The following is a 27,724-nucleotide window of genomic DNA, read 5'->3' on the forward strand; positions in this document are numbered from 1 at the left end:
ATTTGCACCCCTAATATAAACATAATTACGGATCCCATTCCCAAGTCATTCTATACATCCTAAGTCTAACATATTTATATTCGTTTGTCGTTATAACAGCTTTTACCGAATTGAAGATATCCATAAATAAGAGAGACATATAAAGTAATATATAGAGCGTGTGACCCACCAAGAAAATGCTAACGATCTCATAATAATGACAATATAACTTGGCAGAGATTATAAGTTCTCTGGACCATAAAGTCATCGTTATCAAACAACTAAAAACTATTCACAGATGTCTCCTCCTCAGTTGCATAATATCTTGTCGCTGCTCTCTAGTGACGCGAAGCGACTGTCGAAGCAATGATGATCACCACCACCACTGGCCACTAGGTTGGACCGACCGTCCCCTCCGTCTCCCCTCTCTCACTGGCACATGCTTGAGGCTGACAAGTCCATTTAAATCCTTTATAATACTGAGTTCTTTTTCTTTTGGTAAAGTATATGATTTTTTTCCATACTGAACGAAATGTTAATTGCTAGTTCCATATTTTATTTTATTTTTGTGAATAATGCCACCTTGCATATGTAATAGTGGATAGCATGTCAAAATAAGGAAACAAAAGTATCCCGCCCATATATTTGAAGATTTTAAGCTTAAGGCTTGGCAGTAGAGAGACTCGTTGCTAAATCACAAGAAGCAATTTTACTTTGAAGTCAAGGTAGGGCAAGATTCTCTTACTCAAATAGTTGCAATTAAGGGATGGAACCTAAATGACCAAGGTGCCATGGGATGCTTTACCAAGTCATTCCTAAAACCATTGGCTTTTCTCAGCACGAAAAGAGAAACATTCATTAGGATAATAATAAGAAACAGATTAAAGGAAATATATCAACAAAAATAAACAAAAAGACAGGTGCATAAATCTTAAGCATTGTCTAATTAATAAAGATTTGGATGACTTCTAGAGTGATACATGTAAGGTAGTTTGTTGGTTATTCATTGATTTAATAGTAGGATTCAAACATAAATAAAAAATATGTTGACAGAATTTTTATTAGATCTACTGTTGGTGTAAAAAATAATCTAATTTTCATTAGATAATTAACAGTTTAGGGACCATTAAATAATTGTCTCATTTTCCTTTTGTAGTCTCCCAAGAATCTTAAAATTTTCCAAATTTGTCAAGAGATCTTGGACACCTTCATTGGTGTCTACTTGCTAAAGCAGAATGTTAGGTGGGAAATAGACAGTTAAATTTGACTTTAAAGTGAGCCTACAAGTTTTTTGGGTATTGAAGCTCACTTTTTTCTCTATAGGATTCATATGCATCTTTTGGAATGATCAACTCAGAAGAAATTCAGGGTTACGGAGAAAAAATTAATGAACCTCTCGAGTAAAACTGCAAGAAGTTGCTTGTGCAAGCTTCATCATCCCTGCATGGGATTCTTTGAAGTGAAAGCTGTGCCTTGGGCACTTTACCTGAAAGCACTCATGGGCACTTTATTTTAAAGCAAATCAACAGATAGAGGAGCATCTATTCTCACATGCATGGTCAAATCAAGCGCGTCTCGCGTGCGTGAAGTTGATTTTATCTTACTGTACACGCTAATTGTGCTCATATATACCGAATGCAACCAAATATTTTTCCAAAGGTTCCTTACTAATATGCATCATTTGGTAAACTGTTCGAGGAAAGTGTTGCAAAATTGGCGAATAGAACAGTTTATCTTAGTCATAAGGGTAGCATCTATTTCTTATTAGATAAAAAAATTGATATCAATCATAGTCCGGGTTTTCAGTTTGGTGTATTGTTTGTTTAGCTGTTTCAATTTAGAAAGCTATTCCATTGCATACAGTTGGCTGAAAATTTATTCAAAAAAGCCAAATATTTGGATCCATTTCGCATGGAAGGTAATTGTTTGTAATGGGAACATTGCACAAATAAATAGCAATTTTGATCCATGGGGATTGCCCCAATAGTCATCCTTCCCACGTGGGAAGGGGAAGGTGGCAAGTTAAATTTCCTACCTTCTTAGGGAGTTAGGTGGAGACGTTTGAGTGAAAGAGCAGGGTTTTGCAACTTACACACGACACATAGCACACACATGGGCTTGTTAAATAAAATATAGGATAGGACTAGGGAAAAAAATAGTAATTTTGAAAAAAAAATTGATACCTATAATATGCACATCTATAGATTTTTAGTCGAAATATAAAAGACACCGAAATATGAAATTTTCCTCTTCGTTTTTATCTCGATATTCTACTCGACACTTTTTCCATATTTTAAGAAGCCAATAAGTCACCAATATGCTACGGGGTGGTTAAAAATAATTACCTGACTATCTGATTATGTTGATCCATGGTGATGATTAAGTAATGCTTTTTATCAACCACATGCAATTTCGGCTCCGTTTGTTTCATAGATAATGAATGATTTGTAAAACATATTCTTAAAAATGATTGTCTATATCACATACAAAAATGAATAAACGAAAAAATATTTTATTATCCACAAAAATATTTAAACATAAATTATTATTGATAATGAAAATATTTTTTATTAACTAATTATTTCAAGCGATATAAGAGATCATTTTTAGGAAAATATTTTCTGAATATTTCATTTTACGCAAAATAAATGGAGCCTTTGTAGTATTCCAAATGTTGTCATAGCCTAATTTGATGCCGTTGAGTTTAAATCAATCTAAGGCAAATCTAACAAACTGGCGATTGGGAAAACAAACTAAAATTTGCTCTCTAGATTTATTTCAATCACAAAATGATCAAACTTCCACAAAACAAATTTTTCAAGATGGATCGATAGGGTGAATGTGTGTTCAAAAAGCGTGCCAACTTCTGAGAGCAAATCATGACGTAGAAAATATTACTTCAACGTAAATGACAAGGAAACTAATGTGCTTGAAAAGTAAAGTGTGAAGATTGAAATTGAAGGAAATCGGAAGGAAGGTGTTGGGAGATCAAGGAAAATTAGAGGGAGACCACTGAAATTAAAATTGAAGTGCAAGGATAGGAAAACAAATCGGTAAGAAACTTCACTGAAATTGAAATATTCTCAAAAGTACAGACACATTGAATGCTTAATTGAAAACATTGAAATAAAAGCTACAATGTTATTATGCACAGGAAGAATAACAAACTTTAAAACTAAAACTGAAATTCAAAGACATTGGTTTAACGTAGAAAATGCCTCAAAGGAAAATTTAGCAGAGTTTTGGCCCAGCCTGAGCGATACCGTTTTCTCTGTGTTCCTTTTATTTGTACTCCTGGGATTTTTTCGGACAGTCATTGGAATCATGTGCGATTCCCCTCTCTAGTTGCTCCATATTTCCATAATTTGCTCTGTTTCCACGATTTTAGTAACTCTTACCCCTTCATTCATGATTTAATCTAATTCCATAATCATTTTAGCTCTCAACTCAAACAGGTCAAGTTACCTATTTCTTAGTCTAATCGAAATGGTAACCAATACACCTCAAATCGAAGTGAGGTCACACAATCTCCGACAAAGTTAAATTGGATAAGCTCCAAATCAAAGTTGGTATCATAACTTGACTCCCTTTACTTCGCTCTGCTCCCCTAACTCATCTTGATAATTGGATCTCTCTTCAGTATCTCGGCCATAAATTATCACCACAACCAAAAGCTAAAGAATAATGTAGTAAAAATTCCTAAAAGAGGTAGTGCTGAAAATATAAGAGCATGAGATAAGAACTATCATTATCAATTCTCTGCTTTTATTAATGCTTTATCTTCCTACATCTCATATCATATTTCCATCAATGAAATTGTTTCATCATTTTGATGGCATGCATCACATGATTGATAAAGCTATTTTTGATCTTAAAGAGAGCCAACCAACAAAGATCAAGTTAGTCTTGGTCGTCTTCACTTTTATGCTGGTGGGGTTCACACATTATTAGTTCATATTGAAAACCTCCACTCGGTTCTAGCTCCATAGACCAACCTTTTCCTTTAGAGTCTTTTTTTTGTCTCCCTCAATCTCTCTCTATTTTTGTACAGTAAGTGCACAGTGTTGCTACGCACATGAGAGATTAGAAAAAAAATTAGAAATTTGCACCCTTTAATATAGAAACAATTACAGATCCCATCCCCTGGTATTTCCCAATTAGTCTTCACGTCCTGAGACTCAGATCTTTACATTTCAATTTTCTACGCGTTTTGGAATGCTCGGTGGTACGCATGAGCTTTTATATCCAACAAAAATTAAATTAAAAAGGAAACGCAGGACCCTTTCACTTTAGAGGAACCAAACGACATGGCGTGTGGACTGGAAGGAAACAGCGCACGCGCTTGGCAGTGAATGTGCTGAAAAAGTTTAAGAGATTTGATTGAATATTTTAAAATAATAATAAAAAAACCGATGTCTTTATTTCTAAGGGAAAAAAAAAGGTCTGATTGGCCTCTATGGTCTCCTAGGGAGTCTTTAAAAATTTTCAAAACTTGTTGCAAAGTCTTGGACACCTTCCGGTGTTTACTTGCCAATGCAGAACATTGGGTGGAAAATATACAATTAAATTGGCACTCATCTCCCTCGTTCATATGCAAAACCTCACCTCATTTCTTAACTTGGCCACACCACACCAACCTTTTCTTCTCTTAAGGTGTTCCTAGCTATGGCGATCTCAGAGGCCGGATCAAGTAGTGATGCTGCACTAGCATCACGAGGCGAGTACGATGTGTTCCTGAATTTCAGAGGAGAGGACACTCGCTATGGATTTACAGACTTCCTCTACCACAGCTTGAATGATGCAAGAGTCCACATGTACAGGGACGAAGAAGAACTCCCTGTCAGTGAAGTGATTAGCGAGAAACTTAAACAAGCTATCGAGAACACCATAATCTACATACCCATCTTCTCTCAAACTTATGCTTCCAGTAAATGGTGCCTTCGTGAGCTAGCCCTCATGGTTGATAACGTGTCTAAGTTAGAGGGTCGAAAAAGGATCCTTCCAATATTTTTTCATGTGGAACCTGACAATGTTAAACTTAAGAAAACACTGTATGAAGCTGATTTCAAGAAACATGAGGAGGATTTTCGTGATGAAGTCGAGGCATGGAAAGGAGCTCTTAGAAAGGTAGATGAACGTAAGGGATGGGTCGTGAAAAAGGATCAAAGTTAATACTCTTCATCTTTTTTTCTGTTTCAGGGGATACCACATTGTCCTGTCAAAATTTTTTTTTTTTTTAATTCTTTTTCTTAACGGAAGATACTGAAACCAACCACCAATTGCTACTATCATTCAACTTTAGATCCTCTGCTTTTTAACATCTTCCCTAAAAAATTTCCCCGGCGAAGCGATGTCAGTAACTTCAATGACGTGGATTTATACATTCCCGTTAACCATTTTTTCCCTCTTCTTTCTCTCGTAAGGCTACGAAATATTCAAGAGCACCCATTTGCATTTGCTATTTGAGATGATTACCAAAATCAACTTCAGATTTTGCACCCATATTGATCTGCATTCTCACGGGCTTCGATCCATAAAAAATAGTTTCCCTCGTGATAAGAATATTAGTTTTCATTTTTTTAATTAACAGGAAAGGGCGAACGAAATTAGAGATCACATCTAGTGCCAACTTTTATTTTACGCATTTTTTAGTGCTCCTCAAGAAACACCGGTTGAATTAAGATTCAGTGAAGAAAGTTCATGTTTTAATACTCAATAGAAGCGGTACCATCCTGAGAACAAGTAAAGAATGACGGGCCGTCATCTAGCAGCCTCGAGCTTTGCAGAGCTCGTGGGAGGTCCACATCGAGGCTGGCCAACCTCGATCTGGACCAGGCCGGAGGCAACGACCGTGGCCGACCTCTGATCTGAAGTCGGCAATGGTGCGAAGGCCTCCAAGTGATGAGGCTGTCCGCACAGAGGGATGGGAGAGAGATAGAGATAGAGACAGAGAGAAGGGACACATGGTGCAGGGGATGATGAAACTTCGCGCCAGTACAACCAGACCAGTAGATACCAGTCGAGGATGGGCAGCCACTAGAGGTATTAAATGGGTTGTGCAACCCATTTATGGACCCATTTATGGTTAAATTGGTCATTAATGGGTCAAAATTTATTTCATAAAGCACTCATAATGGGTTTTAATGGGTCAAGACTAAGATATATGGGTTTTAAATGGATCCGCTCTCGACCCGTTTATGACCCATTTATCAACCTATTAAAAATGAACTCATTTATTTTCACTCAAAACTTTATTATCTCTCTCTCTTCTCTTTAACTTTACAATTTTTTTAATAAAAACCGAAATTAGAATTATTTTTTTATTATAATTTTTTTATTATAATTATTTTTTTTCTTTTTTCTTTCTTCTTCCTCGATTGCCGGCACGGTGATGGCCAGCAACCGACCAGGCAAGCCTCGAGTTCGCCGGCATTGGGTGAGCTCGAGCCTCGCCGATCTGGTGAGACGCAAACTCACCAGCGTCGGGCGAGGCTCTAGCCTCTCCCGAGATCAAGCGAGGGCGAGCTCGAGCTCACCGGATCTGGCAAGGTGGAGGCCTCGCCGACATCCGTTGAGGCCCGAGCCTCGCCGATCGGGTAAGACTCGAACTCACCGGCATCGGGTGAGGCTCCAGCCTCGCCGAGATCCGGTGAGGGGCGAGCTTGAGCTCGCCGTGTCGGCGAGCCAGCTCGCTGTGGCCGATCATCGGTCATCGTCGTGGTCGGCAGCCGGCCAAAGAAGAGGAAGAGGAAGAAGAAAAAGAAAAAGAAAAGAGAAAAAGAAAAAGAAAATTTTAATTTTAATTTTTTAAAAATAAAAATATTATTATTATTATCATTTTAAAATTATAAAAATTATCCATTAAATTTGTATTGTATAAAATCATGTTATCAATACCATTTTTAAAATATATATATAAAAGCTTTTTTAGCTTTCGTTAAATGGGTTGGGTATGGGTTGGGTATGGGTAAAAAAATTTAACCTACGATAAATAAGTCATAAACGGGTTAAATAGGTCGATTTGAGTCGATCATTTATGACTCAACCCAAACCCAACCTGACCCACCCATTTAATGGGTCTAGCGGGCCACCGAAGATCGATGGAGACAGGTCGAGGAGAGTGGTGATGGAAATTTTTATAATAAAATGGCAATTGGGTTAATAGGTTAGGGGGAGATATGCAATTTGAAAAAAAAAATGTGAAAGTTGGGGATTCAATTTGAATATTATAAAATGCGGAATGCAAGGTGGAAATGAGCTATGGATGAGTTGGGGCCAACATGTCAGTGAAGTGGCCTGACATGGCGTTTATATCTCGTTTTGTGGGTCATCGCATGGATTTACATTACCAACTTGATATGCTGATCATCATTCATCAACAAATACACATAATTTGGCTGTCAATTAATTAAATCTAACGTAACAGACGGTGAATTATAGCATGAGAGCACCCATTAGCTTCGCCAATGTAAACGAGCTGTTTTTGCACAATTTTTTAGAGCTGCCAATCTCTCATGCTTTTGGTTATGCAGTCAATGTGCCCCACATGCCGCTTGAGAATCTTGGATTTTTATAGTGAAAAGGAAGTCCTCCTTATTTTGGTAAATTCCAAAACTGAGTTATCTTACTGATTCTCTGGATCTAAACAGGGTCTAAACCAAAGTCCACAATACATTGCCCAAAATATTCCCATTTGATGGTGTGGAGAATCAAATTTGTGTTGTGCGCCTAATCTACATGTATATATTTGCTACTTCACCATCAAATTAACCCCATGGGAGTAGAAGTCTCTCAATTTTCAATTTTGAACAAATCTTAATGCAAGCCAGCTGTTGAAATGTCATTATACTTGACATAATCAGATCCATAGAACACTTACCTGCTTTGGTTAGGTAATAAAAATGTTACCATGGCTATTTTGCTGGCGCTTGGAATTAGTTACAGGTTTCAAGATTAAATTTTTCTCCACCGAAGTTCAATGGATGACGTCGCATTTGTCTACATTATCTCAATTGATGATTCTCTTATTACGAGTGCTGAAATTTTTTCTAGGCTTAGCTATAAATGCAGAATTTTTTTATTATGCATTATGTAGTAGCCACTTGATCATAGGTCATAGTGTAAACCAATACTATAGTCTTCTGAAAATTATATAATCATATATGAAAAACATATCATGTGAGTTCCAATAAATTAGCGCATACTGATTATTCATTGTATTTAGATATCTTTCATGATATACTACAATATTTCAAGTTAAGATTTTGACAAACCCACATGTGATGTGGGGGTATCAAATTAATCTAGTCAACTAATAATATGGCTTTTGTACAATGCAGCCAAGCAAAGATTGTCAAATTGGTTGTTGGAAAAGTTTTGGAGAAACTAAAGATAAAACAAAAATTAGTGACTAAACATTTCATTGGATTTGATGATCGAGTAAAGGACTTGATAGAGTTGTTAGATGTCAACCAACATGATATGCAGGTCCTTGGAATTTATGGAATGGGTGGCATCGGTAAAACAACTATTGCCAAGGTTGTGTTCAATCAACTATGTTCCCAATTTGGAAAGTGTTGTAGCTTCCTTGAGAGCATTCGAGAAAGGTCAACCAAGGAGGGCCTAGTCCAATTGCAAAACAAATTACTATATGACATTGTTGGTTCTGAATCTGTAAGAAAAGTCGAGGATAGTGAAGAAGGAATGAAGAGGATTGAAGAAATACTTAGCAATAAGAAGGTCCTTGTGGTTCTGGATAATGTTGATAAGAAAGACTACATTAAGAAACTAATAGGAAATTCCAAACTATATCCAGGATCTAGGATAATCATTACAACAAGAGACACAACTATTCTACAAGTTGAGGGATTTGAATTTAAAATTCAGCAGTATGAGATGTTAAAGATGGATGATGTTCTTGCTCTTCGGCTTTTTTGTTGGCATGCCTTTGGTAGGGACTTTCCTTTTCATGATTATCGTGAGCTTTTGAGTAAAATTGTCTCATTATTGGGAGGGTTGCCCTTAGCTATTGAAGTGTTAGGTTCATTACTTAAGGAGACGAATGAAGAAGAATTTTGGGAAGAGACATTGGTCAGGTTAAGGGAAGCACCTGAGGAAGCAATTCTAGAGAAGTTGAGGATTAGCTATGATAACCTAGACAAATATCAACAACAAATTTTTCTCGATATAGCATGCTTCTTTTTCAATGAGAAGAAGACCGATGCAATGTACATGTGGGTTGATTGTCTATTTTATCCAAAAAGAGGAATTGAAGTCCTTACCACAAGGTGCATGATAAAGATATTGGAGGATGAAACGTTTTGGATGCATGATCAACTAATAGACCTTGGAAGGCAAATTGTCATTCAAGAGAGTCCAAATGCCCTTAGAAAGCGGAGTAGGTTGTGGATTGCAAAGGAGGCCCTCGAAGTCATAAAAACTAAAGAGGTAAGTAAGAAATGTCCCATTTTCAAATAGAAGTTGCACATCTTGGGATTAAGCATTCCTTTTTTTTGTTTAGGATTTTTATCACTTTTTTCTTGCCCATTCGAGTTGTGCAATGTAGTATTTGGTAGTTGACAATCTTCTTCACATCATTGCAAAATTTAATTTCCAGAGGAAGGACAAGGTTGAAGCGCTTATATGGATGGACCGGATTACCCTGTGGTTATCACCAATGAAGAGCTTGAAAGGTTACAAAACCTAAGATTCCTCAAGTTAAGCAATAGTACTTTTGATGGGGACTTCGCAAAATATCGTTCAAAGTTGAGAGTGATCTATTGGCGTTCTCCTCTTTGGGATTTTAGGGTGGACAATATGCATTTGGATCATCTTGTTGTTTTTAAACTTGATGCCAGTGGCTTCACAGATGATTCAAAAGCATGGAACTTGATCAAGGTAAATTACATGTTTTAAATTTAATCTAATAGTCCCGATTTGTACTATGCAATGGTTCTCACACTTAACATGCCATCCATTTTTACAGGGGCCACACAATTTAAAAGTTCTATCTCTTACTTCATGTGATGGCATAACAACGATCCCAAACTTCTCTAGATGCTTGGGTTTAGAGAGGTTGACTCTTATAGCCTGCTACGAGCTAAAGAGAATAGAAAGGTTTACTGGACATCTACAGTCATTAATTGAGTTAGAGATTAGGAGTTGCCCTAAACTTACAAATCTGCCTAAAGAAGTGGGGGCACTAGTGAAGCTTAAGCGCTTCTCATTGTCGTGTTGTGGGTTGAGACAACTTCCATGCTCATTTGGGAATTTAACCTCATTAATAGAGTTAGACTTGTCAAATACAACCATTTACAAACTTCCAAACTCCATTGGGGGACTAGTGAAACTTGAGTCTTTTCTTCTGAGGAACACTTGGATAAGAAAACTTCGCAACTCCATTGGAAACTTAAAATCGTTACGCATATTGCATTTATCAAAAAGCATAAATAATTTTGGGCATCATGTTTCACAGTTTCCTAGTAACATCAGCATGTTGGGAAATCTCGAAGAACTGGATCTATTTCAATGTTTTGAATTGAAAAGGGAAATTCCTAATGGAATTGGAGCATTGTCATCTTTAAGAATCCTAAATTTAGAGGACACCCATATTTGCAGAATTCCAAGGACAATCAACATGCTCTGTCACCTCCAGACACTAAACTTATCAAATTGTCATGAGATTCGAGGGTTGCCGGAGCTTCCCACAAGTTTAACCTATCTACATCTTGTATTTAAATCATTGCTCTCCATCCCTAATCTGGCGAACCTTACAAATTTGGTTGATTTGTGACTTAGTGATAGCTTTCGGGGTACAAGGAAATCATACCTACTCACAGGACTCAACTTAAGTTGGATTGGGGGTATCTAGTATGCAAACTTTACATCTGGAACTGTTAGACGTTCCTACACCTCCAGAGTTAGCTAATCTTTCTCATCTAGATGAGCTTCATTTATGTGGCCTAAACCTTGAAATCATCGTACAACTTCCATCCTCTCTGTTGAGATTGCATTTAAAATGCTTTAGCATCTAGCATGAACAGTTTCTGCGCTCCTCTTTGAGATTGAGAAATTTGTGGACTTTAGAGTTGGATAATGTGGGAGTGGAAGAAATTCCACTTGACGGACTTCCACAACTAGAGGAATTACATGTTCTCTATTGTCAGCTACTTTGGCAATTTTTCATTCCTTTGGAATTAACGAAGCTACGGGAAGTGCAGGTGTCTTATTGTCCAGAGTTAGTTGAAATACAAGTTGTGGGTCTTTCGAAATCATTAAAATCCTTCTTCATTGTTGGGTGCAAATCTCTTAGAAGAATAAGTGGGTTATCCTACTTGAAGAACCTGTAGGTATTGAAAATCAAAAGGTGCAATGTACTTCCTAATGTTGATGGCGTAAATGAGCTAGAGTCTCTACGATCCTTGGAGGTCATAGAGTGCATGTTATTGAGAAGGTTGATTGATGCATCTTGCACCAATATACCAGATGATTGCTTTGTCCATATAAAGAAGTGTGGAGACTTCATCAATTCCACTCGAATCTACCCATATAGAATCTCTCTTTAAGTATTACAAAGAGGAGATTAACAAGGTATGACATCTTCTTCATCAATATATAGTAGACATGCGTGAATGCACAGGTTTGAAGATTGATCTGCTTTAATATTAGTTTGATGTTATAATACAGTAAAACTACACAAATTGTAAAAAGCTAAATATTATTCTAAAATTTACATGGACAGAAATATTTTTTAATCCAACAACAGAAATTTGCTAGAGATGATCTTTAAATTATTTCTAATCATTAGTGTTCCTTTGACACGTTCTTTTTAATTTGAAATGTTGGTTTGGATAAAGTAAATAAGTACATAAGTAAAAGTATTATAAATGGTAATTTAAATATTTATTTCTTGTAATATAATTGAGTGTTAGATACTGTTTAACGTCATTTGTGTTTTTTTTTTTTTTTTTTTTGTTCGATGTCAAAATGTTTAACAATTAATTGCCGGCTTGAACTTTGGCACTGTCCTGCAATGTGCCCACAAACTTTGAAAACTTATAAATTAGCCTTCCACCTTCGCACCACCCAAAAAAGCTTTGATTTATTTTGCATCCATTAGCTTTTCAATCTACATAACCTTTAAATGTTACCTAAAATGGACTCACTCAATTTTACTGACTGGATTTCCTATTTAACAACGCACCATCCTCTATTTTCTTACTTCAGAAGCAATGTAGTGGATGTGAATCTATTCCAAATGAGACCGCTTTCAGTTAACTGCCATACAAACGGAAAAATTGATATCTGAAACATTAATAGAAGTTTTAGGAAGTAATTTATAACTTTTCAAAATTTGCATGCTACTGCGCAGCAGTGCCAAAGTTTAGGTAGGTCATGTGATATTTTCAAAGTGCATAGTTATTGTAGGGAACTAGAGTTCATGGGGATTTTAAGCAATTACCTCTAACATTTAACATAAGGCTAGCTATACCTAATATCTTCTGTTAAGCAAATAGCTAAATATCGTTGCTTAAATACTTTTTAGAAAAGAAAATTCCTGATTAATTGTAAAAATGCACGGGGAATTCGCATTCTCGTGTTTTGTCAATATCTAAATTAAACGATACTCTTTAGGCCAAATAACCTCCTTTATTTAGCCACACAATATCCGTCCTTCTAAAGTTGTTAGTTTTTGTCACACCGCAATTTCTTAGGTGGATATCTTCTTCTTCTTTTTTTTTTTGTCACTTATCTCTACTTGCCTTTTTGGTGTTGGTTAGTTTTGGTTCTTGAATATTGCCAGCAGCCTCGGGTAATCATTCTTCAATAATTAATTTTAAAAAATTGCTTTCGTAGATAAGATATCAGAAAATAGATTTCCAATTATAGATTTCAAATTCTTCTTTGTCTACTAATTTTTAATTATTGCAAGAGGCAAAATTAATGCACGATCTACTATCATGCATTTAAAAATAGTAATTATGAACTATTTGATTCAATTATTGCATTAATGAGCTGTGGAGAAATTTACGTCAAATGATTTGATTATAGCTGTACAAAAGCAAAAAAAAAAAAAAAAAGTAGAACTCGTTAGATTTTGCCACTTGTCATCACATGAGAAAATTAACGATGAGCAAAGTGCAACTAATTGTTGGTGTATAAGTTCGATATTATGATGATTCATCTCCTTTAGATTTGTTGTTGGCTTCTCGAGTAAAAATAATTAGGTTGTTTGTTTTGCCTCTATCTTCATAGTCTATTAGATTGTTTTATAATTTAATTCAGAAATAATATATCCGCTTGCAGATTAAGCAATAATGTGTTATGAACAAAAGGCAGCTAATTTGTTTTGCACCTAATTATTTAACTCAGAAACAAACTCAGGATCGTCCACCTTAACTGGTCAATATAAAAGACCCTCCTGAAGCCAACTGTCTGCGCTGATATGCTCTCCAATCCCTCCCAAAGGTTCTGCCCGTTCTAGAATTTGCCATTCCTAAGATGCTCGATTCCCTTTCTTCTGTGTGCCAAAAGTATGTATGAGGGAAATAAATTGCTTAAAGTCATGCCGCAGAAAGTGTTAGGACGAAAAGCTATTCTCCAAGATTGGTTAGCATGCATAGCTCTGTTAAAGCCCAACGGATCCTTTTCTGCCTCAACAGAACCTCCTAGTTTCTCCAGTGTATTTCAGTTCCAATTTAAGATAATTTCACCAAAATGGTATATTTTTTTTTTTCACTCAATTGCCCTGCAAATAGAAATTGGTATTTTGAATTTTGACATGGCAAAAGTTGGCAGTGCATGTACTATTGCTTTAATAAGTACTTCCTTCCCTTCTCTTGACAGTATTTTTTCTTTCCACCCTTCACGTTTCAAATATTTTTTTATACAATAAATTGCAAAAAACTTTCTCATGTGTCGGGCAGTTTATGAAATTTTAATTACTGTACCACCTCTACCACAGTTTTTCGCGTTGATAGCAAGATAAATATTGCAAGAGGCAAAGTAATCTTAGGAACCACACTTGTCAAGATGTGGATTAAGCGTTTTGAAGTGCATAGAGGTGATGGTTATATTTATCATTGGAAATCAGTCAAGCTAAATGTTAGCACTATAATATTTAAAAAATAATTCTATGAAAAAATTCTATTGACTCCATTTTTGAGTAATTATGGCAGTAGAAAGAAAAAGTTCCACTAGCAACCAAATCTATCTTTGATCTAATGGTTAATGAAAAAGTCAGTAACTATAATCCCTAAATCAAGAGCGGGAATAACCACTACTGAAAAGTTTCATTTACATAGGCATTCTAGTATTTCTTCCCTTTTTCCCTTAAAATAGGGATTTGTGATGAGATTGTACTCCCAGGTAGATAATTATGCGACTTATTTGATGTTTAATTTAAATTTACATCACATACATAGTAAAGTTCAAATTTAGTTAATAAAAGAAAAATCAAATAGTACTACCCATATTCCATTGGACATGTGAGTATTTAATCATAGATCTGTCTCTACCTAATGGATTATGTTTGTGCCGCATTGCATTTCGGGTAAAAATGCAAAAAAGGTTTAATTTATACATATGTTGTTTGGCTCTCACGTTGAACTTTGATTGTTCCATAACAGTTGGAACTTCCTTTCACAATCGCTTTCAACCTGAGAATAGAGAAGTCCAGTTGTTCACACGCTGAAACTCGGAGGAAAAGAAAGATCTCACCCCTAATTCAGTGACATATGAAGGATTGATTGCTGACTTGAAAAGTTTTGGCTTTCTTTCGAATGGAATGTGGTACTATTCTCCTTGTAAACGGAGAAATTGGCGCACAGAGATCAAGAGTGATGAGCAAGTGAAGGACATGGTGCAACTAGCATCCAAAAAGGGATTGGTTGAGATAGAAGTTGAGGCACGGGTTGATAGTGAGTGGGAGGGAGAATATAATGATGCTATGATAACGATAATTAGAAGAGCATCCACTCGGATTGATTTGTATACTCACAAGGATGGGGCTAAGTCGGATATTTCAAGTCCTGATGAAGACTCAGAGTCTGCGACTGTGGGTGAAAGCAAAACTGACGGAACCTTCTCCATTGATGATTTTCATTCAGAGCTAGGCAATGCTGAATGTTTTGAGGGCATGGGAAATGGGAGGCAAATGAGGGACAGAGAGATTGGGAACTATGGCAGTGTTGATGGAGGGGCAACGACGAGTATGGAAAATAGGAACAATGACAAGGATGAGATTGGAGAATCTGCTGACCAAAATGATGTTGTCAGGTTTTATTTCCAAAAACACATCACTATTAGTGTGGGAGGGGCAGGGACTCTACTTCAGGAAAGGGCACAACGGTGAGTTCGGGAAGGGGCACGACTAGAATGGGCATAAGCTTAAGATCAGGGACGAACAAAGGATTAAGTTTGGCCAAGGCTGAGCCTCAAACATCGAGGTCATTAGAAGAACAATAAGGCAATCATGAACAAGCACAGAAGCAAGCGGAAGATCTTAGGTAATATAACATATTTAATAGATGTGCACGTTCTTCGTTCTTTGTGTGTGCTCACCCCACAGGCAATGCAAGGTTACAAACTCCACTTTTTTGGGGAGATTCGAGACCACTATGTCATAGTAGAATTCTATTTTCCTTGAATTTTCCTTCATTTCTCTTAAGGAGACCCAAAACCAAACAAATGGTGACAGGACGCGGATCATCTATCTCCTTCCATGTAAAAATCTGCTGTCTCCAAATCTGCTGTCTCTATTCTGTTATAGGTGTTTCCGGTTCTTCTCTTTTGACCTCTTCCCTAGTTTCATTTTCCATTCTGTTAAGTAGCAGCTTTAATCCATTCTTCTTTCTTGCCACTCGTCATTATATGGTGATGTTGCAGTGTTCTCTCCTAGTTTTAATCCAAACACAGGAGGATTGGATCTTTAGGGTTTTCCATATGCCATAATATAATTGTCTAAATAATTTTCTATGCATTTATACTTTCTTGTTTTACTCTATGTAGAATTTCAGATTTACTTTCTTTTTTATGTTTCTACATATGATTCTTCTTGGCAAAACTTCCTTTCACATGGAGTGTATATTTCCCCAGGCCATTTTATTTGGTTTTCGTTTTCTTCTGAAAGGAAATCTTCTTTTAAGGTTTTGCGATCTATTTTAAAGGAAGTGCCAATTAGTTTATTTGGAAATCTGAAAACATGGGGGAGGTTGTCCTCGGGGTTGCCATACATTTGTTAGGATGAACAGTCATAGACGCTTTCTTTGGCAATTTAGCATCATCTTATACGCAGCACATATTATAAACTCTACTGTTCAATTTTATCGATCTACTTTCGTTAAATCTAATTTCTGTTTTTCCATATTTATATTTACTAGAAAAATATCATAAAAATCTTAAAATATATCAATTGTAACACAAATATTTCAAAAAAAATTATGTACTACAAACCCCAATCTTATATTCTCATAACACATGATTGTCACTAAGACTCATGTGGACAACATAATGCACACAGAGGTTGAGACAGACCTAGGCTTCATTATTAGACTTATATATCTTGCTAGAAGATGGCCATGAAAGTCATCTTCTGATTTCGAAATTAAATATTTGCTCCCCTTATAAGATATCTTATTGACATAGGAAATCCATTAAATTTGTGGAACATTGTAAATCATTGATTAATGAGTTGCCGTTCAGTAGTCGGTGATTCTCAGAGCTGCATGAGTTAAGCTGAACTTCTTTAAAATTCTGTATAAGCCCCTTCATAGAACCATAAGAGTAGGATCTGAAATAATTCGCATGGTACACTCTTAATGAAGGCAGAATTTGCTATGTGAGGAAGTTAATCAAGACTTAGATTAAATTATCTGTGGAACCTATGCATAGTCTCTGTTTAGAATTTAAATAATTTGTCAAAAAAAACATATCACCGATATGATGGAACAAAGCCTATGATTTTTCTTCATAAGTCACAGCATAAATCTCATCCTGCTCTGTATAACACTTGACCTTCACAGCTCCCTTTTGGCCATTGCTGTCGTATCTTCGTACTTCAGCCAGCATATCATAGCGATGACTAGAGCGATTTGGAAGATCATTGGCGTGGAAAAGTTGCATCGCTCTCTCAAATTTCTGTGTGATCAAAGCCATGTGAATAAGATATGATATATAAACCTGCTCTCATGAAACCCAGGTACAAAACTTATATTTGTAACGTTGACAATAGTTGTTAAGTCAAGTCTCCGAACTTATATTTGTACATTTGATCCTCCCAAGGCTCTTCACTTCATGTGGAAGTCCGAGCGTTGTAATTTTCCTGTTTTGTGGGGCTCCTTATGTGGGCTTGGATTCCACTCTTGGGCTTGCATTGTATAAAATGCGCCAGGCCCCAATGGTTTGTTGAAGCAACATATATACTCGGAATAGATTCAGTTTGGGTTCCTTTTTTGATTCCTTTAGAATGTCGAGTTTTAAAAAATATTATTTTTTATTTTATGAGTGTTTCTTAAGCAAAAATAACATTTGATTAGGCCGAAACATATATTTTCATTAGACATAGATATTACGGACTTGTTTGTTTAATCAAGAAAGGGCATAAATGTGACGTTAATTTTATTTTATTTTTATTTGATCAACACTTCCTCCTAGGGAAGTTCCCCAGAAGACTTGTTTGTTTTGTCTTCTTGTGATGATGATTGTTTGCGGTAGCAGGAGCTGGATTGGGTCATGGATGGTGGTGCCTCATGTCTTCCACCCCATGTGTTGATTTCTTTTTGTCTTACAAGGCGTAAGATTATAGTTTTGTGGAGATGGGCAATTCTGATGTTGCAAAAATTGTTTATTGTCGCGACGTATTTTTCGGTGCATCAACTAAAACTAGGTTGATGGACTGCTAAGTTTTTACACTTAGCTCAGGCTCTTCCAAGCTCATACCAAATCGCGACTTAAGTCTAAATTTTTAAACATGCAAGAGGTTATTATCTAGGAGTCGCCACTAATCGGTTTAGGATAGGTCGATTAAACACCTAAGTAAAATAAAGGAGATTTATTTTACTCCTACGAAAGGCGAGAGGCGAGGGTACGGGACTTGGTTACACTAGAATTTTCTAATGCCCTTTCGGTACCATTTCTTTTTAATTTTTCAAAATGTTTTTGCAAGCGACTGATTTATTTTAACCTAAATTACTATCATGCAAATGTGGTGACCACACCGTGCTCATCCATTATTTAAAACATTCAAATAAATAAATTGCATTACACAAAGCAAACAATTATTTTTTTTTTTTCTTAAAATTGGAGTTCTTTTATAAAAATGCATTTTAAAACTAAATGACTTAATCTTATTAATATGCAAATTCTAATTAAATGGGTCTCTTATGCAAATTAATTAACATGCACCTCATGACCTAATTTTACTAATGAACAAATTATGATTAAATGCCTCTATTATACGAACTAGTTAACATGCGCCTAGTATTTTTGCAATTTTTTATTGGAGTTCAGAATTTATGAAAACCCTAATTAATCTATCTAAAAAGGGATAATTTTCTAATTTATTCTAGGGATTAATTTGACTTAAACCCTATCCTATCTTAGAAAACTATTTTTTATTTTAAAAAAGAGGATGAGAATATGAAAATGTGCCAATTATATCTAAAACCCTAAAACGGCCATTTAAGTCTAATCCTAACTTATTTTTTAAAAAAATCTAAAAATGCAGTCCTAAAAATATTATCTTAAAATGCAATACTAGAAATATAATCCTAAAAATTTGATTAATTAAACCTACATGTCTATTATATTAAACCCTAATGTCCTATATGCTCGTGCAATTTTTTGAATTTTTTGAATTTTTATTTTATTTTTTAGTTTCTTTTTAGTTTTTTTTTTAAGTTGAATAATTGTTAAACAATGGTTAAATCTAAAAAATTAATATAATCACTAAATAAAGGATCAAAATAATTGAAAAAATAACATGACGTCTCACAGTTAAATTAACAATTATTCTAACCCTAATCATCACAACAACTTAAAATAATTAAAAAATCTGGTCCAAGTCTTACGGACCAAATTAAATAATTATTATGATTTAACAATTAAGATTCTAACAAAAAGCCCAAAAATTAAAAATAATTAGAAAAATGATCCGATGTCTCTCGGATCAAATTAATAATTATATTAATTTCGGACGAAATCCCTACGGATAATGCATACTAAATTCACAAATATTAACATCCACCATTACAAATTAAATACCTAAACTAAAAATGCTATCAAATGAACTAAAAATGATAGAACAAATGAACTGAATAAAATAAACTAACTTATAAAAAAGGTAAAACTAAAAGGTAAAAAGTAAAAAAATAATGAAAAGCTACCTAAGGTGAGTAACAGAGACAAGGGGGGTGACACCGGCGGGAAACAGCCGGTCGGCTGGCGGCGCTGGGACTCCGGCGAGGGCTGAACAGCACCGGGACTGCTGGTCGTCGGCGGCGAGGTGGTGCACGGGCTCCGATGGTGCTGGAGTCGCGATCTGCAGCGGCGGGCGAGGGTGATCGCGGTCTGGTGCGGGCGGAGGCAGATCGGCGAGCGTCGGAGCGGCGGCTGTGCGAGTCGGGGCTGCGGCGTCGCAGTGGTCTCGCTGTGGCGGCTCCGGGTCGCAGACGGCGCGGGTCCAGGCGCGGGGAGGGTAAGGCGCGGTGCTGCACGTCAGGGGGCGGATCCGGCGGGAAGACGGTGGAGGAGGTGCGCGGAGCTCGGGTAGTCGCGGGTCACCGATGCGGGGCGTCGGGCGAGACCGGCGGAGCGGCGGTGGTCGAGGCGCGGTAGTGCTCGCGGGGATGTGCAGGCGGCGACGGACGAGAGTTGCAGAAAGCTGGAGCACCGATCGAAGGACTGTTGAAGAAGAAGACCCTCCCTTTTTCCCTCTTTTTTTTTTTAACTTTCTCTCTCTCTATTGACTTTTCCTCTTAGCGACAATCTTCTTTCTTTTCCTTCTGCAGCATGTCAGAAGGATAAGGGAAAGATGACCTCTTGAAGATGGACGGAAAAGGCTTGTCTCCTTTTTTTTCTTTCGCTCTTTCTCACGCTTTTTCTTTCTGCACCTTTTTTCTTTCTTGCACGAATTTTTCTCTCGATTTTTTCGAATTCCCCACTCTTCAACCCTGTGCAGGTCAACTCTTTTTATAGTGGTTCCGATCGACCGCTTTCTATGGAAAATTTTAAACTTCCATCTTCTGTTGCATTAAATCATGGATGGAAATCGGAGCATAATTTCGTAATCAGCTCGATTTTGCATCGATTCCTTCCATTTTATCAAAATGTTTGCTCTTTGTTCGTCTGATTTTTAATTGTTTCTACATTTATCAAAATCTGAATATTCATCGAATTTCAAATTTCCATGCATAATCAATCAAATCAATTTTCCCCATTTTTATTATTTTTTTTCTTTTTGTTTGTTCCAATGCAATTTTATTTTCCTAAATTTGCCAAAATTAGGTGTCAACATTTATGTTGTCTAGAAACTAGCTTGGGCAACAAACTATTGCTCGAGCATGTGAGGCAAATTCCAGACATTCGGACGAACTTGATTTCTACCGGAAATTTAGATGATGACGGATTGAAAAGTTGGTTCAAGGATGGGAGTTGGAAGCTTGTCAAGGGACGTCTCTCACTCACAAGGAGGAAGAAGTGTTGTAACTCTTTACCGCACACAAGCTTAAGACGTGCAAGGACCAAATTCATGCCGCGGGAGAAGAAGCAACACCTGATCTAATGGCATATGACACAATGTATACTAAAGTTGCTTTGAAAAAAACAAATTCAGCAACTTATGCTTAGTTGAATCATATTTTGAAAATATATAAAAGGAGAGACAAATCAAGAACTTATGCTCCAACAGACTCGCACAAATAAATAGAAGTTTAAAAGGAAACACAATATTGGAAATAGCGAGAAAATGGAAGTATTAACAGATTATTTAAGGAATAAAAATTAAGTTACTCAAAGCTATTCCACCTATCAAAACATGACGTCTTATGGCACTCAAAACCAAGTTAACACATCATGATGATGCATTAGGTATACAACCAGACAAGTCCGATCATCTAATCCAACCATCTAATCCAACCAAGCATCAAAAAGCATGTTATGATGAAAGGGATAACGAAAGGCGCAAATTTTCGTCATAATAGGTAAGCAATATAAGAATCCACTTATTGCGTCCAACGTTAGCTCATGGAACAACAACCGATCGAAAGTGAAACTCACGGGAAAATAGAAGTATTGGCGGCTTGGAGAAGAAGACGACGTCCCAAACCCTTCCACTTCTGTTTATTGACTTGGTTTCCTTGTTATTCAGATATCGGGCCACTTGAGAAAGGTCAAAACATAAAGCCTACAAAATTCATTAAAGCCCACACGCAGAGCTCGCATTTTCACGCATGCTCTCTCTTTTGAAGCTTTCACTCGGACAAGTGTTCATGATTCTCTCGCATATGAGGCTCGATGTGGCTAATTTAATCTCCAATAATGACTTAAACTCACCGACCGGCCGAATGTCCCCAGGCCCAACGTGCAAGCGATTTTTACTGCTACCGCAACGTGAATTATTTTGTCCAAAAAAATTGCAAGACCCACGATCAAGAAAAAACCCAATTTACTTTTTTCTTCTTTTCTTCCAGTCATTATTACCTTAGGAGACAGTTCATAGCTACAGACCCAAAAAAAAAGGCCTCCGATGCCATAAGCACGACCTCCTTCACCGTCACTGTCGGATCTCTTTAGATACTTCTTGACTGGGGTCGAATTCATCGCCAGATCTCTCTAGCCACCGATTTGTTGGCCATCGCCGAGCCCGTGCGACTAGTTAGAGAAGGAAGAAGAAAAAGAGAGAAAAAAGAAAAAGAAAACGGCTTGATTGCTAGAATTATTCCTAGGGACCAAGAAATAATTTATTTTTTTTCAATTCCTTGATTATGTTCCAAATCCCTAGCCACCGATTTGTTCTTGGGAATAGAAATTTAACTAACAATGCCAAATGAATGTATGTTCTTCTTTTATTCTAGGGAATAAAAAAACAAAAATAGTCAAGAATTGGCCGGTTAGTAAACAAGCCTTAAGAAAACAAACAATAAACCAAAAAAAAAAAAAAAAAAAAAAAACAATAAAAAACAATAAAAAGGCTGAATTTGGGTTTAGTATGAGTTGAGCTGAATCTTGTTCGAGTAAATTTGGGCTCGATCTGGTTTAGGAACCTTGCGCTTGATTTAGTTTAGAATGGTTTGGGCAGAGTTATTTGGTGGTTTTAGTCCATTGAAGAGGCTGGTCATGGAAAGCCCATTTTTGTGCTTGGCCCAAATACACAAAGCACTAGTTTAGTCCATATTCGAACCGAGCCCATGGGCTCGGTCCTTGTCCCCTTTGATTACAAATTAAAGAAATAAAAAAGGAAAAATATTGGAAAAATATCTTAAAAGTAGGCCTTGATTATATCGTTAGATGTTAGCATTAGAATTAGTTTAATTTCATTTAGTTAATATTTATATTGTTTCGGGAGTTTCATGGCATTCTCTTATTTTAGTTTAGGCTTAGTAGATTAGCCTTTTAAAAAAAAAATTGTAACATTTGATTTTTAAGCTCATGGGGATGCTGTCCTGGAACTTAACAATAAGGACATGTGATGCTCTTTGCCCAACGTTGAATCTTACTATACTTACCATACTTTATTTTTTACTCACCTTTCATTATTATTCTTGATCTACTTATGATTTCTCTTATATTGACTTTTGTGTTGTGATTCGTTTTTCTTGGTTGGAAGGTTAGGTTACACACTAGGATCATAATAAACATAAAAGAAAGTCACTCGGACACTTAGCAAATGAGAACTTTATGACTCATAATTAGATAAAGATTACATGGGACAGTTAGTTAATAATTGATCAAGTTTGGTGCCAAAATGAATTGAGAACTATAGTTGCATACAAGGCAAGTTACTCATCTATATCTCACTTGATGTCTAAGGGTGCGTTTGTTTGCGTTTCGTTTAAAAATTGTTCCGGGAAACAGAAATATAAAAAATGTTTTTGTTTTAGAGAACAATTTTTGAACAAAAAAACGCGTTTGGCAAACTTGTTCGGGAATAAAAAATAAACAGAAACACGTTTGGTAAATTTGTATAATTTATTTATTTATTTATTTTAAAATATTTTTATTCTATTTTTCTTATTTTTCCTTTTTTCTTTTTTTCTTCTTTTGGCCGGTCGTCGGCCTCGGCCATGGCCGGCGACCAGCCGACGAGGCCGACGGCCTCGCCCATTCGACGAGGCCGAGCTTGCCCGGCGGCCGACGAGGCTCGGCCTCGCCGGGCCACCGCCCGGCGACGCCGACTTGCCCATATCCGATGAGGCCGAGCCTCACCGGCTGCTGGGCGAGCTCGGCCTCGCCGGATCTGGCGAGATCGAGCTCGCCCGGCCGGCGCGAGGTCGGCCTCGCCGTGGCCGGGTGAGGCCGCCAGCGACCGGCGAAAGAAAAAAAGAAAGAAAAATAAGAAGAAAATAAGAAAAAAAGAAGAAGAAAATAAAAAAGTGTTTCTAAGTTTTGTTTGAAATAAGAAACACAAATTTATTGTTTCTTATTTCTGTTTCTTTTTGTTTTTGGGAACAAAAGAACAAAAAACAAAACGCGCGTTTTTGTTCCTTTTTTGTTCCCAAAACAAAAAAACAGAAAAAGTGTTCAAAAACATAAAAAATAAATACAAACAAACAGGCCCTAACTGACCCAATAGGCTAATGGATATAGAATTCTTATGAGATAAATTGGTTAAAATGGACACTTCAAGGTTGTGCATAGTAAGGATTTGGAAGAATCCGTACTAGTTGAGGACCGTTGGTCCTCAATTTGATATTATTTCTAGATCCGTCTACCCCGCGCGACAGCCATTAAGAAGAAAAATGCATTACCACGTCACTTTAGAGGAAGCGAACAGGAACCAAACGACATGTCGCTTGTATCCACTGAATGTGCTGAACGTGCGGTACAATTCAATGCCGCTGCAGCGTCTCCCCATACTCGGATGCCTCGCCCTCGCTCCCTTTGCTAGCGTCCAAAGTCAAATCTCTCTCTCTCTCTCTCTCTCTCTCTCTCTCTCTCTCTCTCTACGCATGGGCCCCGCCCATGTGTCGCCCGGCTGCACTATCCTCCCCCTTCCATTGAATATTTTATTAGATTTTTTTTTCAAGTAGAATGACTCCTGATTGGACTTTATGGTCTCCCAAGGAGTCTTTAAAAATTTCCAAAGTTTATAAAAAGTCTCAGGCATCTTATCATCCACTTGTTAATGCAGAACGTTAAGCGACAAATAGACAGCAGAACGTTAGGTGAGAAATAGACAACTATAACTTGACTTTAAATTGAGCCGGCCAGGCTTTTTAGGTATTGGTACTCTTGCTTTTTCGTTATTGTTACTCTCTTGCCTCGATCATATCCAAAACCTCAGCTCGTGTCTTAGCTGTTGGAGAAATCTTCTTGAAGTGTTTTGAAGTTGACAAATCGTTTCTATCACTCTAGTCTGAAGGCTTGCGGACTCGCTATTTAAAGTCCGAAGACCTTGGGACAGCCGACTCAAGACTCAAAGTCTATCCTCATTGACAGTCTCTAATCCGTTGAAGAAAGGTTATCCGTAACTGGATGTTTCGTTGAGGATTTAACCTTATCAACTGGAGAAGATCTCATGGCTGGAGAAGACATAAACGGAGTCCTTTGATTGATCGAAGATTGATTCGATAATTGAAGATCCGGTGATTGCCTAAATATTATTTGGAAGGTTCTGCTTATGGAAACCGAGATCCTGATTGTATGAGCGAACATGATTGATGGGCTATCAACACGTTCCATTAATAGCTTGGACAATCTTCCTAATTGCTTCCGTCCAACGGGTAGATTGGAGGAATTCCTTTGGTAAGTGCCAACGGGTATGATGGCATAAATGAGTATATAAGGAAGACTGTCTTAGTTGTTCAAGGTGTGCGTGATAGAAGAATTCCAAAGTCTAAAGCTCCTTTTTGTTTAGACAAATCCTTTGAGCGAATACTTGTATACAAAAGAGAGAGTCTATATTTGTGAGAAATCTTGAGGAGGTGTGGTAGAACATCTACACTGTGGAATCAAGGCAAAGCTGTGCTGTAACCTCTTTCTTGTTCATAGTGGAATTTAGCCAATAGGCTGTCAGTGAAGAAGAGTGGACGTAGGCTTGATATAAGCCGAACCACTATAAACCACGTGTTAAATTTTCTCTTCTCTCAGTCTTACTTTGATTATCGTTTCCTCCAACTGTCTAGTATTGTGCAATTGCTTGAGAAAAATTCTTTATATACCTATTCACCCCCCTCTAGGTACTCATACTAGCAATATCAATTGGTATCAGAGCCCGTGTGCTTAATTTATTTGAAGTATTTTACTTCATAGTAAAAGATCTATGGCTAGTATGCTAGCACCAGGGCTGATGGAAGGGCAAAGCAATACCAGACCACCCTACTTTGATGGAAAGGATTACAACATCTGGAAGAACAAGATGAAAGCTTTCCTTCGATCAAAGGATCCTCTGGAATGGGACATTGTAGAAAAAGGAATTACTCCTACCACCGCATCGGTCTACGAAGAGGAAAAGAAACCGATGAAACCAGCGGAATGTCTCGGAAGAAATAATCAAGAGACAAGGACTCGATGCAAAAGCAATTTACTCCTTATATTGTGCTTTATCACCAACTGAATATAATAGAATATCTTCTTGTGGTACAGCAAAAGAAGTTTGGGATAGATTGCATATCACCTATGAAGGAAACGGATCGAGTGAAGGAAACAAGAATCAACATTCTTCTCGGTCAATACGAAGCCTTCAGAATGAAACCAGGAGAATCTATATCGACATGTTTAGTCGTTTTGAGATATTGTGAATGGTCTTAAAAATCAAGGTCAACCAACTTCGATCCCATGAAGGTAAACAAGCTCTTTACGCGTGGACTCTCCGAGGATTGGAATCACATAAAGACTTCGATAAGAGAGACGCAAAGAATTATGCCACTATCTGTCGACGAGCTAATTGGAACTCTTCGAGTCTTATGAAGTGGAACGGATCAATGAAGATGAAGATCCAAAAGGTAAGAAATCCATTGCATTAAAATCAAATGACGATTCGATGATACGATTTACAAGAAGATATGGACAATGAGGAGCTTGCTCTCATGATAAGAAGATTCAGAAAACTGAATAGAAAAGGAAGAAGGTTCAACTCAAAGAAACAAAGCTTTCAAAGACAGCATACCAAGTACGGTGATGATGAGGAACCAAACAAAGACATAGTCTGCTTTGAATGTAAGAAAAAGAGACATCGGACCCAACCTGTCCTCTTCAAGAAGAAGAAAGGAAAAGCTGAAAGATTTCGAAAAGCTCTCAAAGCCGAAATGCTGGAGTGACACAGAGTGTGAAGAAAGTGATAATGAATATGCCAATCTATGTCGATGGCACAATCGGACTCAAACTCGGATCAGACTCAGACAGTGAATTTGAGGCAAGTGATATTAAAATTCATGTCAAAGTTTCTAAATATATTGATGAATTATGTTTTAGTCTTAAGACTTCTCTCAAAAGAATTTCCGAACTGAAAAAGGAAAACTCAGCTCTAAAACAAAAGGAAAATGTTTTAGTAGAAAGAGCTAAAAGTCTTGACTTGATTTGTTTCCACTCTTAAAGAAAATGAAGATGATCTTTTAAAAGAAAATGTTTTTTAAAAACAGACTTATCAAATATCTCAAAGAAATTTTCAATAGGGTTCGAAAAACTTGAGAAAATTCTTTCAGCTCAAAGACCTTACTTCAATAAGTCCGGTCTAGGTATGAAAGAAGAAACAATTCCCCTTATTGATTTTCCTAAAGTAAAAGAAAGAATTAAGAAAAGACTCTCGAGAGAGGTTTACAAAAATCACTTCAAGAAAGTTTTTGTAAAATCTGTAGGTAGAAATGCTCTAAAATGTTCAAAATGCAATAGTCCGGATCACTTTGAAAAAGAGTGTCCTATGGTTTGGAAACCTGTTAAGAGAATATGGGCTAATACTTATGTTACTAACACAAAAGGACCCAAGAAAGTTTGGGTACCAAAGAAAGCTTGAGACTCTTTTTTAAATGCAGGTCACCGTCAAGAAAAGGTAAAGTGGTATCTTGACAGTGGATGCTCAAGACACATGACGGGAGACTCAAATTGTTTTAAAAAGATTGCTCAAGTAAATGGTGGAAAAGTTTCATTTGGAGGAAACAACAAAGGGAGTATTGTGGGATTTGGAACTGTGAAAATTGGAAATCTCACAATAAGTAATGTTTCATTAGTGGAAGGACTCAATTACAATCTTCTCAGCATTAGTCAATTGTGTGATACCGGTTTCAAGATCTTTTTCAAGAAGGAATATGTTACGAATCGGTAAAGACTCTACTCAGTCTTTCATGGGTCGTAGACATGGAAACATTTATCTTTTGGATGTGAAACCAAATGAATCGCAATGTTTTATCTCAATTCAAGACGAAGCAAGCTTATGGCACGAAAGCTTGGTCATGTCAACATGAAGCAATTAGCCAAAATCTCATCAAAGCAGCTTGTTCGAGGACTACCCAAATTACCTTATCAAAAGACTGATCCATGCACTCCATGTATTCGGGAAAGCAGGTAAGAAATTCATTCAAGCCAATAAATCATG

The 27,724-nt window shown here is 36.9% G+C and overlaps 1 protein-coding gene across 1 annotated transcript; it reads left to right on the forward strand.

Moving 5' to 3' along the window:
* The first annotated feature begins 4,644 nt into the window (after positions 1–4,644).
* LOC120286309 (TMV resistance protein N-like) lies at positions 4,645–10,125 on the forward strand. The gene is made up of 5 exons (XM_039309818.1): positions 4,645–5,106; positions 8,467–9,426; positions 9,545–9,645; positions 9,786–9,876; positions 10,036–10,125. The coding sequence occupies exons 1-5, from the start codon at positions 4,645–4,647 to the stop codon at positions 10,123–10,125; spliced, it is 1,704 nt and encodes a 567-aa protein (XP_039165752.1).
* The last annotated feature ends 17,599 nt before the right edge of the window (positions 10,126–27,724 follow it).

This window comes from Eucalyptus grandis, chromosome 3 (genome assembly GCF_016545825.1).
Source record: "Eucalyptus grandis isolate ANBG69807.140 chromosome 3, ASM1654582v1, whole genome shotgun sequence".
Classification (NCBI taxonomy): domain Eukaryota; kingdom Viridiplantae; phylum Streptophyta; class Magnoliopsida; order Myrtales; family Myrtaceae; genus Eucalyptus; species Eucalyptus grandis.

Coding starts and splice junctions, on each gene's coding strand:
- LOC120286309 (XM_039309818.1), top strand. CDS start 4,645: ATGGCGATCTCAGAGGCCGGATCAAGTAGTGATGCTGCACTAGCATCA. Junction 9,427..9,544: donor AAGTCATAAAAACTAAAGAG/GTAAGTAAGAAA, acceptor TGTGCAATGTAG/TATTTGGTAGTTGACAATCT. Junction 9,646..9,785: donor ATGGACCGGATTACCCTGTG/GTTATCACCAAT, acceptor TTGGGATTTTAG/GGTGGACAATATGCATTTGG.